The sequence below is a fragment of the Tiliqua scincoides genome, chromosome 2 (genome assembly GCF_035046505.1).
Source record: "Tiliqua scincoides isolate rTilSci1 chromosome 2, rTilSci1.hap2, whole genome shotgun sequence".
Lineage (NCBI taxonomy): Eukaryota > Metazoa > Chordata > Lepidosauria > Squamata > Scincidae > Tiliqua > Tiliqua scincoides.
The window spans coordinates 176,388,575-176,404,446 of record NC_089822.1 but is presented as its reverse complement, the minus strand read 5'-3'; the positions used below and the strand labels follow the sequence as shown (position 1 = coordinate 176,404,446).

Sequence of the window (15,872 nt, the reverse complement as noted above, 5' to 3'; positions counted from 1 at the left end):
GGGGAGGCAGGGAGGAGGCAGCAATGCAATCCCCAGGATCATGCTGCTCAGGAGGGCTGCAGGGACTGGGATGCACTCACCAGTCCCTGCAGCAGCCTGTTGGGGGTGTGGGTAGCCCTGTGCAAGCACCTGTAGGGCTCCCCAGGTCAGCAGTAGTGAAAGTGGAGCGATCATGCAGTGGAGTGTGATCGCTCCACTTTCACTTCTCATGAACTGGGGAGCCCTGCAGGCACTTGCGCAGGGCTCCCGGTACCCCTGACAGGCTGCTGCAGGGACTGGTGAGTGCATCCCAATCCCTGTAGCCCTCCTGAGAGGCACAATCCTGGGGATTGCGCCACTGCCTTCCCCCCCCTGCTCCCACTGCCTCCCCCCACCCCCGCAAGGATTTACTGCAGGTTTCAAACTCCCTGAGAGTTTGAAAACTGCAGCCCTACAATATGCAGCAACAGTGCACCATACAGGAGGAACAGGGTGTCAGGCTTTGCCCCAGGGCCCTCAGCAATCTGGTGTCAGCACTGGCTCCACTCACCTGTGGGCATGTATTCCCACCAGCGGCCTGCACAGAGATCCACAACCTTTACCACTCGCAAGTACAGGGTCACTGCTTCCTTTAACTTGCGAGACAGGCATTCCATGCACATGATGTCCTGCAGGGGAAGGTACCTTTTGGAGAAAAGAGAACAGGATTAACCTAGCAAACAACCTGGATGGTGCTATATTCAAGCTCCAATCCTATGCACATTTACCTCAGAGTAAGTGTCATTGACTATAATGAGACTTACTTCTGAGTCGACATGCATAGGCCTGAGCTGTCAATCTTCCACAGTTTTGATCAGATGGAGAATGGGCTAGCACCCTCTAAGTGAGCTTTGGGTGTGCTGAGAGAAAATGCTTCTAAAACAGAAGCATGGAGGTCTTCAGCTGCAGATTGTCGGCTGAGTAGAAGATACTGAATATGTGGTGTTAGCCTCCAAAAATCATCTATATAAATGGAGGCAGCAAAATGGAAGAAGCGAAATAGATAATATGCTGTTTGGCATAGAACACTAATGTGAATAATACTAAGGAAAAAAATATTCCTTCTTACCTACCTAAAGATATGGCAAAGTACTTCATGCGAAAGTTGGTTCATGTAGTCCTTCAGTTCAGCAGCTTTGGTACATATTGGGCCTTCCCGACTTGTGGAACACATTTTCACACTTTTCCGCCTAGGCCCCATTTTGGTGATGCTTGCCACGTACAGGTTGGTGGCAAGCAGACACAATGAAACTGAAAGAGCAAATGGCAACCTCAGGGAATACAATTTAATTCAATACACAGAAAAATCAATTTAAGAACAAACAGAAACAAAACAAGCTCCAATATAAGCATTTTTCTGAGAAGACAAATTCTCATCTCTATCATGTCCAAAATCTCCAGGTAAGAATCAAAATTGTAAGAACTTTTGGGTTAGACAAAGCCAATTAGTAGACAGTATCCAGTTTAGATTTCTTGTATAAAATCATCAAATTTAGATTAAGCAGATAACTTCTGGAAAAGATATGATACTTTTGTTATGACAAAAACTTCTGCAAATCAAAGCCAACTTAGAGTGTACACACAACATGGCAGAAAAACTTTCTTTCACTTTATTTAATATTTATGAAATATTTCATATACCACTTTTCCACCTTCAGAAAGGCATCCAAAGCAGTTAACAATACATTAAAACCAAAATCAATTTTTTTTAACTGACAAAATCAAGAGAGCACAAAATTAAAACAATTAAAGAGATCAAAAGCTCACAGCAGTTAAAATAAAATACAGCAGATTCAACAGAACCCTACAAACAAACCAAATGCATGAAAGGAGTGGGTGGGCTTTGCCAATTCTCCAAAAAGAAGTGATGGAAAGAGCCATACGGATTTCACAGGAGGAGGAGTTCCATAGCCTGAGCATGGCTATAGAAAGCCTCTCAAATTCCCATGAACCCCTTCTCAGGCAATGTAGAAACCGAGGGCAGGGCCTCCCCAAATTATCTTACTAAGTGGGAAGACTCATATGGAGTAAGAAGGTTCATCAGGTACCCTGTATCCAAGTCACGGAAGATTTTAAAGATCAAAACCACCACCCTGGTTTGGTTTGAGACTGCAAGCAGATTAGGACTCTCTTATAGACAAGAGAGGGGATGTAGTTCAGTGTTATAGTGCATACTTTACAGCAGGGGTGCCCAAACCCCGGCCCTGGGGCCACTTGCGGCCCCGAGGCTTCTCAATGTGGCCCTCAGGGAGCCCCCAGTCTTCAATGAGCCTCTGGCCCTCCAGAGATTTGTTGGAGCCCACACTGACCCGACACAACTGCTCTCAGCGTGAAGGCAACTGTTTGACCACTCACGTGAGCTGTGGGATGAGGGCTCCCTCCACTGCTTGTTGTTTCACCTCTGTGATGCAGTAGCAGCAGCAAAGGAAAGGCCAGCCTTGCTTTGTGCAAGGCCTTTTGTAGGACTTGAGCTTAGGCTACAAATGCACCTTGCAAAGCAGTAGACAATCACAATTTCTCACCTTGCAAACATGCAGGAAGCAAACACGTATGATTTATTCATACACACTTTCTTCAACACAGCACACCTCAGAGTCCTATTGATTTTTCCAGTTGTAGGCGAGCCTATAGAAGTTTTCTTATCAGGTAAAGTGCGTGAGACTGAGACATCAAAATACAAGACAGAATTGCTTTGATAAGTATGATATTTTATTGGTCAATTCCATACTAATTTACACTAGCATCCCTGGCATGCCAACATAATGTAAGTCAGACCTTCCAACATCCCTCCCTACTCACCCCCATTTTAGGTTTATGCTGGCATGTAAATATCTGGTGTCAGGGCAAAATCTGCTGAAGTTAGATCCTAGGAGGACCTGCGTCAGATCCTAGACTGCTTGGAACAGGTTTTATTTTTTGTTTGTTTGTTTTTAATTAAAGCACAGGACTGTGCACCTAGCATATTTAACAACATGCTGGCACTGCCTCTCCAACAAAGATCTAATAATGATAATATCTGGTAAGGTACAGAACCAAATGTAATATTAGCAGAGCAGAAAACACTAAACACCCAGTACAGGCTTCGATTGGGAAACATTTTGCATACACCTCGGAAGGGCTTCACTCCAAGCACTTAACTTGTTAGTTTCTAGTATGCATTACTGACAGAGCAGTGAGAGAAAATTCCAATGTATGTCATTACTATGAAACACTGACACCCTATAATAGAAGGGGGAAAAGGATCCTGCAAGAGTAGGCTCTGGCTCCGGATTTTGCCTGAACACAGTCACGTTCTGGCAACTCCTGCGACACCGCTGGAACCAACCGTATTGGTCTCTGCCTTTCCATTGGACCATTTCAGCGACGTGGAGAGGGGGGATTTGCTGCATGGGTAACAGCCTACCCTCCATACCTACTTTACCCAGGCTTCGCGCACTGGAGAGGACACTCTGTTCCAGAACCACCATTCAGAGCATGACACCATAGTCTTCCGAGACTGAAGGATGCCAACAGGCTCTGGCTTGGCGAGCTGGGTTAGAAAGAGAAGTAATGAAAGAGATGGGACAGGACTCTAAAAACAAAGGATAGGGAAAGGAGAATTCCTTATCTAAAAAATCCTAAGGATAAGCATAATTCTAGTGGCTGTCTGCTGGTGTTCTTTTGCATCTTTTTAGATTGTAAGCCCTTGTGAGACAGAGAGCATTTCGGACCAAATCCTATCCCATTTCCCAGTGTAGGTGCAGAAGTGCCAATGGGGCGTGCGCTACATCCTGTGGTGCAGAGGCAGTCACAGAGGACTCCTCAAGGTATGGGAACATTTGTTTCCTTACCCTGGAGCTACATTGCAGCTACACCTGTGCTGGAAAGTTGGACAGGATTGGGCCCCAAGTAGTTTTCTTATTAGGACATGAGCTGGGGTGCTTTGTTTGCTGGAAGTGGCAACTGTTCTAGTGAGTGGGGTTTGAAAGAGCAATCTTTAGGTCTTATGATGGGGCAGTCTTAGTATCCCTTGTAATGGAACGAGATATCCATGCCACAGTCACAGAGGCCCCCTCAAATTAAGGGGACATTTGTTCCCTTACCTTGGGGCTGCATTGTGTCTAAGCAGGGGCTGGAAAGTTGGACAGGATGGGGCCCTTTGCCTGTAAACTGCTTTGTGAACTTCACATTGAAAAGCAATATGTAACTTCAGGCGTGCACTGCTTAACAACCATTTGCTTAATGATGGACTGCATATATGACGGTGGTCAAGGCCCAATAAAGATGCTCTTAATGAGGCAATTGCATCCCCTACAGCCTGCAGCAGTGTCTGTTTACACAGCAGAGAGGCTCTTAATGCAAAGAAGAGGCAATCCAGCTCCAGCAGCCTGTGCAGCCAGCAAGTGTCTGTTTACACAACAAAGGCAGTAGAGGGGATTGAATGTTCACTTAGTGACCTAGTCGCATAACAGGGGTTGGAGACTGTGCCCCCGCCCGTTAAGCGGCACACACCTGTGCTCTGCTGTGCCTCCCTTCCTGATGCTGGCTGGGTCCTGGAGGAGCCTCCCCCTTGGCACCCAGGGAAGGCGGGCACGAGCCAAGCCTCCCTAAGCGAGGCAGAGACACTGAAGGGCACAGGAGGTGCTCCAGGGGGAGCAAGGCCAGCGAGGCGCGGCTGCAGGTGGGCCCGTCCCCAGCCCCAGGAGGAAGGGCAGGGCAAGGCGCTGCCGCCTCCCCCAGCACTGAGGGGCGGTCGGAGCTCTGACACGGGCTCCAACTGACAGCCGCTCCGCCTGCAGCCGGACACCGCTGACAGCTGCCGCCGCGGCCAGGCGGGCTTGCGGCGCTCGCTCCCCGCCGGCCACGAAGGCCGCCCCCCGCCGTGAACCGGCACGAAACCCACCAGCCCCTCACCTGCCGCCGCCGGCCGCCTCCTGTTATGGGAGCGCTGGGAGGAACTGCTGCTCCGGCAGGGGACGCTTCCTCCCGCAGCTCCACCGCGCTTCCGCTTCCGGCCCGGCGCTTCCGGCAGCCCTGAAGAACAAGCCCCGCTGCTGCTCCGAGCCCTCCGCGGGTGAGGCGGCAGAGCTGGGAGCAGGCCCCGTTGAGCAGAATGGAACTTCCTTCCGAGTAGACACGCATAGGCGTGTGCAGTCGGGGCCCGGCCCTAGGCAGGTCTACTCAGAAGCAAGTCCCATTCTAGTCGATGGCTCTTACTCCCAGGTAGGTGTGGATGGGATTGCAGGCTGAGAGTGGAGAAGAACAGGCCCTCTGGAAGCTCGTGATGCTTCTCCCAGGGCCAGGAGAGGGGGGTGAAGACTGGGACATGCTGGCCCTAAGTGGTCTGTGGAACTCCCTGCCACAGGAGGTGGTGCTGATGGCACCTGGTGGGGGCCCAGAATTTTCCTGGACTCTTCTATCTCCCCCCTCCGACTGGGGCGTGTGTGGCACAGGTCAGGCGGGCCTTCTCGCGGCCAGTCTCCGGAGCACGTCTGGCTCTCGCTGTGTGTCCCTCACTTGGGGGACGGGCTGCGAGGGGGCGAAGAGCGCAGAGCCCGCGTGGCCTGCCGCAGGCGGGGACGCCTCCTGGGGGCTGCTGTCCGCTGGCACCGGCAGGCACAGCTGGGACCAGTCCTGCTTGGGGGCGGGAGGGGGAGAGTCACGAAGGGGAAAGGGGTCTGGGGGAGGGGCACAGGAGCGTCTGCCTGAGCCGAGGGGCAGGGGGGGCATCCGCCGCCGACGTCAGGCTTTGCCCGGCTAAGCGGCGCTGCGGAGAGCCACAGCTGGAGCTGTTCAGCATTGACGTCAGGGGAACCCCGTGACGCCACGGCGGAGTTAAGGGGCGGCCCGGAGGGGCCCGCGCTGCCCCTTTTGCCCCCTTAAGTCCCGGGCTCGCGGACCCTGCAGGCGCTCCGGCGGCAGGGACGAGACCTGGTCCCGGGGAGCCCAGCCACCCCCCCCCGCCCGTGCAGGAGAGGCTCACCTCGCGCCTCCCCCAGGGAGGGGATTTGGGCTGGGATGCGGGTGAGCCACTGGCATGACTCGGTCATCCATCCCGGGGTGGGGGAGACTCGTATCGATGGAGTAGTAGACGGTCATTTAGTCAGGGGAGCTTCACGCAGACTCCTCGTTGTCCTTCAGGTGCGCTTCGGAGACTGGCACCTGCGGGAACTGAGAAGTGCCAGCCAGTGCCCAGGGAGGCGAGAGGGCACAGAGTGCATGTGGGGTTTGTGGGTGGGTGGGAAAGCTTTCCAAAGCATGACTCCACGCCTGTGACTGCAGCTGAGCCACTCACTCTGTGTAACAATAAGGTTAGGTGAATTCTGCCCGCCGTTGCATATACGCAACAGGGATCAAATGTGTACACCTGTGGGCTGGGCAGAAATGGGTTAAGGAGATCTCAAAGAGGGCTTCCAGAGGAGACTCGCCCTGTGCCTTCAAGGGGGCGCAGTAGCAGCTGCGGGCTGCATCTCACTGGTTGCATTCATAGGATGCATCTCTTTGATTATGTTTCCCCAAAGGTTCAATTAAACTTTAAGAACATAAGAACAGCCCCACTGGATCAGGCCATAGGCCCATCTAGTCCAGCTTCCTGTATCTCACAGCGGCCCACCAAATGCCCCAGGGAGCACACCAGATAACAAGAGACCTCATCCTGGTGCCCTCCCCTACATCTGGCATTCTGACTTAACCCATTTCTAAAATCAGGAGGTTGCGCATACACATCATGGCTTGTACCCCATAATGGATTTTTCCTCCAGAAACTTGTCCAATCCCCTTTTAAAGGCGTCTAGGCTAGACGCCAGCACCACATCCTGTGGCAAGGAGTTCCACAGACCGACCACACACTGAGTAAAGAAATATTTTCTTTTGTCTGTCCTAACCCGCCCAACACTCAATTTTAGTGGATGTCCCCTGGTTCTGGTATTATGTGAGAGTGTAAAGAGCATCTCCCTATCCACTCTGTCCATTCCCTGCATAATTTTGTATGTCTCAATCATGTCCCCCCTCAGGCGTCTCTTTTCTATGCTGAAGAGGCCCAAACGCCGTAGCCTTTCCTCATAAGGAAGGTGCCCCAGCCCCGTAATCATCTTAGTCGCTCTCTTTTGCACCTTTTCCATTTCCACTATGTCTTTTTTGAGATGCGTCGACCAGAACTGGACACAATACTCCAGGTGTGGCCTTACCATCGATTTGTACAACGGCATTATAATACTAGCCGTTTTGTTCTCAATACCCTTCCTAATGATCCCAAGCATAGAACTGGCCTTCTTCACTACCGCCGCACATTGGGTCGACACTTTCATCGACCTGTCCACCACCACCCCAAGATCTCTCTCCTGATCTGTCACAGACAGCTCAGAACCCATCAGCCTATATGTGAAGTTTTGATTTTTTTGCCCCAATGTGCATGACTTTACACTTACTGACATTGAAGCGCATCTGCCATTTTGCTGCCCATTCTGCCAGTCTGGAGAGATCCTTCTGGAGCTCCTCACAATCACTTCTGGTCTTTACCACTCGGAAAAGTTTGGTGTCGTCTGCAAACTTAGCCACTTCACTGCTCAACCCTGTCTCCAGGTCATTTATGAAGAGGTTGAAAAGCACCGGTCCCAAGACAGATCCTTGGGGCACACCGCTTTTCACCTCTCTCCATTGTGAAAATTGCCCATTGACACCCACTCTCTGCTTCCTGGCCTCCAACCAGTTTTCAATCCATGAGAGGACCTGTCCTCTAATTCCCTGACTGTGGAGTTTTTTCAGTAGCCTTTGGTGAGGGACCGTGTCAAACGCCTTCTGAAAGTCCAGATATATAATGTCCACGGGTTCTCCCGCATCCACATGCCTAATTTGCTTAATTTGAATGTTAATGAAGAAATGGTGATTTTATGCCCTGCTTCTCATTAAGATTAATCTGTTAGTTTAATCTGTAAGATTAGTGTCTGTTCTACACTGGGTTTTTTTTGTTTGTGACAGAGGATGCAATGCTTTGAAAATACTGCAGCAGCACAGCAAAGGAAGCCTGTGAGTTTGTGCCTTTAAATCTAGACAGTGGGTAGAAATCCATGCAGTAGTGGCTGCAGCCATTCATCCCTGCTTCTATGCTGACTGCATTTCTTGTAGTGAGGGAAAAAGGGGAGAGTTGAGCAGGGGTGGGCAGACTTTCAACTTTAGGGATCCTGGACCTTTAGTAATTGTATAGAAGAGGGAATTTCAGCAGATGCGGCTTGTCCTCCCACAGATGAGAAGCTACACATGCTGAAATTATTATTAACAATATTTATATAACACTTTTCTGCTGAAAGTTCACAAAGCAGTTTACAGAGAAAATTAAACAATTTGCTCCCTGTCCCAAAAGGGCTCACAATCTAAAAAGATGCCACAGAACACCAGCAGACAGCCACTAGAAAAGACACTGCTGGGGTGAGGAGGGCCAGTTACTCTCCCCCTGCTAAAAAAAAAGAGGAGCACCCACTTGAAAAAGTGCCTCTTGCCCAGTTAGCAGGAGTTATTTTTTCTCCCCTACACAATTGTTAAAGGTTCAGGATCCCTAAAGTTGAAAGTTTGCCCACCCCTGGAGTAGAGAAAGAACATGATTTTTATTTCAAGGCCTCTGATCCTGCCTGCTTTATTTTACTGAGCACATTAACAGCACAATCCTATGCCTGTTGACTCAGAAGTAAGTCCCATTGTGTTCAATGAGACTTACTCCCAAGAAAGCATGACCTAATAGGATTGTGACCTAATTCTTGTAAAATCCCACTTTTCTCAGTTTAATGTTATTTGTTTATTTATAGGCTGATTTATCTCCCACATGGGCATGCAAACCTGCTTACAAAAAAAACTGAAAAGATAAATTACAATATGAAAAATAAATATTGGCAGTCCTTTAAAACAAATTAATAAAAATAATATATAAACCTCATGAAAAGCCAGGAGCACAAGCAGAAGAACAAGCTCATAAAACTCATCCTTAAAAACTTTGAATGCTGTCTCCAAAAGCCAGAGTGGCCTTTCTACCGCCTGCAATTGAGAACCGGAAGTCGTTGCAGGCATTCAGGCGTGTAGCCCTTAGACTGGTCCCAACCTTCACCCTCCTATTCCAAAGCGGGGAAAAGACCAGCACAGGCACTTCCGGTCTAGAGTGGATCTGATTTATCCCCCCTCAACGTCCAACGCCTAGAGATTATTCACCACAAAGATGGTGAAGGATAGAGCGACGCTGCTCTGCATCTATAATAGTGTCGTTCGGTTTCTTTTAACCAGAAGTTCAGATGTTTTTGTTACTCTGGCCTTTTTCTGCCTCTACGTCTCCGTTGGTAGTTGCGTCACGCGCGTGTTTGGCGCAACGGTGCTGCTCCAGTGGGCGTCGCGAAGGGGCGGAGTCTGGGACGTGGGCGGGGCAGTGCTGCATTGGAAGCTGTCTACAGGTGGCTGCCCAAAGCCTTTCTCTATGTGTCAATCAGATGTGGACGGACTCCAGAGCCCAAGTCAACCAAGTAGGTAGACCTGGGCTCCCATTCCAACTGCCCTCCAGAGCCCTCCTCCAGGCAGGTAGATCGGTCTGTAGGACATCCAAGAAAAATGTAAGATAGGACAAAATAAAAACTAAAAAACACTTGCATATTGATTTCATGTGGTTATTTAAGCACAATATTGCTTTTTATTAAATTTAAAACTATATTAGATAGTTTTTACATATCATTTATTAATTACAAGGGGGCTCTGTGCTCCTTGCGGGGGCCACTCACAGGGAAAAGGAGGACATTTAAGTTCTTTTCTAGGACACAAGGTTAAAAAAGAGGACATGTCTGGAAAAAATGGACCTCTGGTCACTGTGGCTGGGTGCTATTTCATTGCTGACATGCTGATGCCCAGTGGGTGTTCCCCTGGCACCCAACTTCGCTCCCCATCCCAGCAGGTGCCCTTCCCTGCTGGCCCAACAGTTTGGGGGGGGTAAGCACCCATAGCCCCCCCTCCTGATCCCCCCCCCCGATATCAATGGACCATAATATGAACTATGGATACTTCTTTTTCAGAATTTCAGTCAAACTCTCAAGACTCCATCTTAACCTCTGTTTGTTTGCTACTAAGATGCCAGTGAATTCAGGTCATGTACTTTGAGGGAAGGAATGAGGTTTCCCATTTCTAATCCATTGTCCTGTGAAAACAACCCTTGTTGGTATCTATCTGACTTCTGCCTGTATTTGAATTGTTAGCTATATTCATTTAAACGTCTATCAATGCTTGTTTGAATTCTGTTTGCACACCAAGTTATGCATTAACATGCCAAAGAAGGTATCCCCGAAACCTAACCAAGCTCCAGTAAGAAGATTGTGGTTACAATCCTAGGCACACTTTCCCGGGAGTGGACCTTATTAACACAATGGGACTTACTTCTGAGTAAATATGCATAGGATTGTGCTATAAAGCATTTCAAATTCCAATAAATACAGTATTGGGGCATTTCAGCCAGTCAGGTGTGATTTAAACATGGGACAAAGACTGCCTGTGTCTCTGTATCATTTATGGATTTGTGAATCACTGCACAGAATCCCAAGCCAATGTGCTATGTGGCCAGACATCAAGGGCTGGCTATGCATCAAGCACAGCTCCTGTTGCTTGGCCTGATTGCACTGTCTGGTCACGATCAAGGTTTGTGTGCTGGTGGGTGAATCCATCCCCAGTATTATTTAGGTATTATTGAGATAAATACCATATCTTGAGATGATATGTTACAACTCTAGATGGGGAATGTTGCACTACCACCATCTGTTTGTCATGGAGGATTACTTAATGGGGTGTGAAAGGCAGAGACCACTCAATAGTGTGTGGTGGTTCTCTTAATTGGGAGAACCTTTTTGGGAGAAGGGCGGGATAAAAATAAAGTTTTATTATTATTATTATTATTAATTCTTTGGAATTTGTAAAAGAAAGACTCAGTATTATGCTATCAATATATTTTATTGAACTGCAGAGCAGCAGAAAGCAGACCTGTGTGATCAAGACTTGGATGTGCCTGCTTTCCAATTTGCTTAACCTAGAGAAAGAGGAAAAAAATAGAAAATGATCTTGGTCTTCAGTGGAATTATAGTTCTTCAGAAAATGTTGAGAAATCAAATACTTTGATGACAAATCTGCATGGATTTACTAATATCCACAAATATGGTAAGATACTTTTCTTAGTAATGTACATCTGAATGATAGGAAGCCTGGCAGCAAAGATAGGGGTTTTTATTTTCTTTAAAATAATAATCTTATTCAAAAAACATTAGTCCCTTGGTTCCACGCTGAGCCAGACTTGGCCCAACCTGAGCCCTCTGGAGATGAATGGAGCTGTGCTTCAGTCGCCTTTGGAGGGCTTGATGAGGGCATTACCTACCATGACTTGTAACTGGTAATGAATTTTTCCTCCTGAAACTTGTCCAATTGCTTCTTAAAGGCATCTAGGCAAGATGCCATCATTACTTCCTGTGGCCAAACATTCCACAGACTAATTATATGCTGGGTAAAGAAATATTTTCTTCTGTCTGTCCTAACTCTCCCAACACTCACCTTTAGTGGATGTCCACTGGTTCTGATATTATGTGAGAGGGAAAAGAACATCTCTCTATCCACTCTGTCCATTCCCTGCATAATTTTGTATGTCTCAACCATGTCCCCCCTCAGGCGCTTCTTTTCTAGACTGAAGAGCCCTAAATGCTGTAGCCTTTCCTCATAAGGGAGGTGCCCCAGCCCAGTAATCATTTTGGTTACCCCTTTTGCACCTTTTTCATTTCCACTATATCCTTTTTGAGATGTAGTGACCAGGACTGGATACAATACTCCAGGTGTGGCCTTACCATCGATTTGCACAACGGTATTACAATAGTAGCTGTCTTATTCTCAATGCCTTTTCTAATGATCCCGAGCATGGAATTAGCCTTTTTTACTGCCGCCGCACATTGGGTCAACATTTTCATTGAACTGTCCACAAGCACCCCAAGGTCTCTCTCCTAATCGGTCAGACAGATCTCCTGCAGATACTGCAAACCAGGAATAATCTGCAGTTTTCACCCCTTTAAGCCCTCCAGAGATGACTACAGCTGTGCTGCAGTTGCCTCTGGAGGGCTTTCTGAAGCCCACAGAGGCTGTGTATGTCTACCTGCAACCTCTATGGGCTTCAGAATGGGCTTTCCAACTGAAAAAATGCTTTCCTGAGGGAAACCAGTAGTAGTATTTTTTGGCCGAAAAGGCCATTCTGAAGCCTGCAGAGGCCTTGGGTGGACGCCCCTGGAAGGCTTCCCTGGATTCGGAATGTCTTATATGGCATAAAAATTCACTTCCGGTTTCCCTCAGAAAATTGGAAGTAGTTTTTTTTTTTGTTGAAAAGGTCATTCTGAAGTCCTCGGAGACCGTGGGCAGATGCATGCGGTCTCTGCAGACTTCAGTAAGCCCCAAAGCACTTAAAGGGGCAAAAGCTGCAGATTTCATTATCCATAGTTTTCAGTATCTGCGGGGCAGACCGAGAATGGATCCCCATGGATAATGAGGCCCCACCTGTATAAAGAATTATTTGGTTAAGTGCTAACACCATCATTTTTTCTGCCACATTTTATTTCTAATGTGCAGAATATGTGTACAGTTTAGTTCCAAGACAAAGAACCTGGAAAATAATTTATTAACAAACATGTGAACTGACCTTCCTCTTCCCTGATGCCTCAGCAGCTGAAAAATAATTTGAGGAAGCATTAAGAAGTGCCAACTGTCAGATATATTCAGGAGCTCTTATCCTGTATTCTTATTGCATTCTTGAGTTTTCAGCACTTAGAGAGCAATGCATGCACTTGTGCTAATTACCAGAAATCAATAACAGTCTTATACAAAGCCAGCTCTTTAGCAATCTTAGTGCTCAGCTGTTCTGGAAAATAGATTCCATATCTAAACATTTCAGTGCATTTCAAAGTGCATTTCTTAGAAGAAGAAGAAAAAACTATTAGCAATTAAATAGTGCTATCTTTTAATCCACCAAGGAATAGTGGACTTATTTTCATTAGCTCACCCTGAAATGTTGATATACAGAAGACTTCAGAAAATGGACGGCTGCTTTGAAGTCTGGTCATTGCATGCAGATGTATTTATGTCCATCTACTTTACTTAGATAAAAACTCTATACTACGAGACTTAGCAACAGTGGTGGCTCCAGCTTTTGGGGTGATCTGAGCCAAAAGCCACTTCCCCCCTGCTTCTGAAAGTATGTATGCACATCAGGTACCCTCCATGGCAGCAAGGAAGCAGAGAGTAAATGGATTTGAGTCCTCCTTCATGCTATCAACCACAACAATGCTGCTGGTAGTGAAGAAGAACTCTCACCTGCCTACTGCAGAGTACCCTAATACCTTTCCTAGCTAGGTATTATTATTATTATTTATTATTTATTTATTAACAGTATTTATATACCGCTTTTCAACTAAAAGTTCACAAAGCGGTTTACAGAGAAAAATCAAATAACTAAATGGCTCCCTGTCCCAAAAGGGCTCACAATCTAAAAAGATGCAAATGAATACCAGCAGACAGCCACTAGAACAGACAGTGCTGGGGTGAGGTGGGACAGTTACTCTCCCCCTGCTAAAAAAAGGAGCACCCACTTGAAAAAGTGCCTCTTACCCAATTAGCAGGGGTTCAACAAAGGTATCAACAAAGGTGTTCAGCCAGGAAGTGGATAAGCAATGTTCTTCCTTTGCTTCTTTACTCAGCATGTGGTTGATCTGTGGAACTCCTTGCCACAGGATGTGGTGACGGCATCTGGCCTAGATGCCTTTAAAAGGGGATTGGACAAGTTTCTGGAAGAAAAATCCATTATGGCTTACAAGACATGATGTGTATGTGCAAGCTCCTGATTTTAGAAATGGGCTATGTCAGAATGCCAGATGCAAGGGAGGGCACCAGGATGAGGTCTCTTGTTATCTGGTGTGCTCCCTGGGGCATTTGGTGGGCTGCTGTGAGATACAGGAAGCTGGACTAGATGGGCCTGTGGCCTGATCCAGTGGGGCTGTTCTTATGTTCTTACTGCTGCAGCTATAATTACAAGTTATGGATCCGCTGTTGCTGCCTGCTTGTTTCCACCCCCATGATAAACTTTTCCACAGGACCATGCACTGAATGACTAGGCAATGTTTGGAAGTCACTTTACCAGCACTCCTTCCTCTTTCTTCCCCTTGCGCCATTTTAGAATTTCCAGATGTCCTGGAAATGGCATTGGGGGAAGACAATGATTGTCTCCTGAGGTTATTGCTCTGTACAGTTGTCTAGTAAGTATTCGTATGGATGGTTGTTTACTGGGTGGAAGTAGGAATTAACAGTAATGACAGATTCTCATTGCTTCAGGAGCAAAGGATGGGTATGGGACCTTGTGTGGGCACAGACTCCCAGCACCACCAGTTCTCACTTGTGGAACTGTCTCTGCTTGATGAAATTCTTCAGCAATAAACACACTAGTTGCTTCTTTTCAAACTCTTCCTTCCCCCCTTCTTCTAACAATTCCAGCTTGTTGTAAAATTATTATTTTAATGGGGTGGGAATGAAAAAATTAAAACCAAATTTTTAAAACTGAATTTCTGGTTAGGGATAATATTGTAAGAGCCCAATCCAATACATGTCTATTCAGAAATGTCCCATTAGCGTTAATGGGGCTTACTCCCAGGAAAGTGTGGATAGGATTGGGCTGTAAGCTCCCTGGGAGAGAGACTTCTCTGAGGCTCCCTATGGGGTCGGAAATTGTACTTCCGTTTTTCCAGAAGCACAGTTTAAGGCTCAGGAACCTTCCCCGCAGCTGGGGTTGTGTGAGGTTCCATAAGCTTTGGGTAAGTGGGGGGTGGATTTACATGCAAGGGGGGGCACCATCACAGACCTCTGCCCTGGGACGTGGGGCTGGTGAGGTCCACCACTGTTGGGCCTATGATCCTGCTCCCAATCTCCTGCCTTGATCTCCTCCTCCAGGCAGGAACAGTCTGGCCCAGTGTGGGCCGTCCACTAAACTGGGCAGAAGAGGCCTAAGCTCTTCCTCACGCTCACAGGGACTCCCAGCTAAGGACTGCACTCCTTAGTACTGGCTGCAGCAAGCTACTCCAGGATAGTGTTGGTAGTCCTTCACGCCTGAGTGTGTCATCCCCTCTTGTCATTTGCTTCCAGCCACCTTGCTTTCTCCCCCGGGCCTCAACCTTCCTTCTTCCTTCCTCTGTGCTGTTTGTACAGACACACATGTAATGCATATGTAATGGCTTTCCAACATTAGCTAATACAGTGTTTTTAAATAATCATGTGAATAGTCTCTTGGAACAAGTTTTACGTTAACTTTTCCATGCATGTCTGAATGTTAGTACAGAGATTCCCCACCACCACTCCTTAGTTTCCTAGTTGTGGATTCATGAAAGACAGTTGTGTATCCACTCTGCCTGCTCTGTGTGCTGTACACTTGCAAAGACAAAAATTTGCACTACTTTTAACCTTTGGCCATATACATCTATTTCTTTATACCATGATTTTCTTTTACTTGTACAGAGAACAGATAAAAGTATAAAGTGGTCCCTATTTATGGAGATTTGAAATAGTACTAAAGTGGAGAGGTGACTTACCTAAAAAGAAGCAACAGTTTGCAAGAGAAAAATCACAAAGATGCTCCTTATCTTCATGGTTAATGAAGGCAGGCTTTTGTTTTCTCAAGAAGCAGTCAGTGCTCTGTTCTGTCCAATAATTTTAATTGTGGCCATACTTATAACATGGCATATCTATAGAAGGAATCACTCTTTACCTGAATCAAGACACAGTTTACCACAAGGATCTCTAACAAAGGAGATTCTTACATTGAATCTCCTTTGTTGAAATTAGAGTTGACG

At 47.1% G+C, this 15,872-nt stretch overlaps 1 protein-coding gene across 4 annotated transcripts in view; it reads right to left on the bottom strand.

Annotated features, from left to right (window-relative positions):
- FBXO38 (F-box protein 38) overlaps positions 1–4,980 on the bottom strand; it is a 40,415-nt gene extending 35,435 nt beyond the window's left edge. For 2 of the 4 annotated variants that reach the window (XM_066614321.1, XM_066614318.1), the window contains exons 1-4: positions 4,912–4,980; positions 2,541–2,679; positions 1,092–1,269; positions 530–663 (exon numbers count right to left, since the gene is read on the bottom strand). In XM_066614321.1, coding sequence (XP_066470418.1) covers positions 530–663; positions 1,092–1,219 — 262 coding nt within the window. In that variant the 5' untranslated portion in view covers positions 1,220–1,269; positions 2,541–2,679; positions 4,912–4,980. Of the gene's footprint in view, positions 1–529; positions 664–1,091; positions 1,270–2,540; positions 2,680–3,430; positions 3,548–4,911 lie in introns of all 4 variants that reach the window. The other 2 variants (XM_066614320.1, XM_066614319.1) reach the window with 2 other exon arrangements.
- Between the last annotated feature and the right edge of the window lie 10,892 nt (positions 4,981–15,872).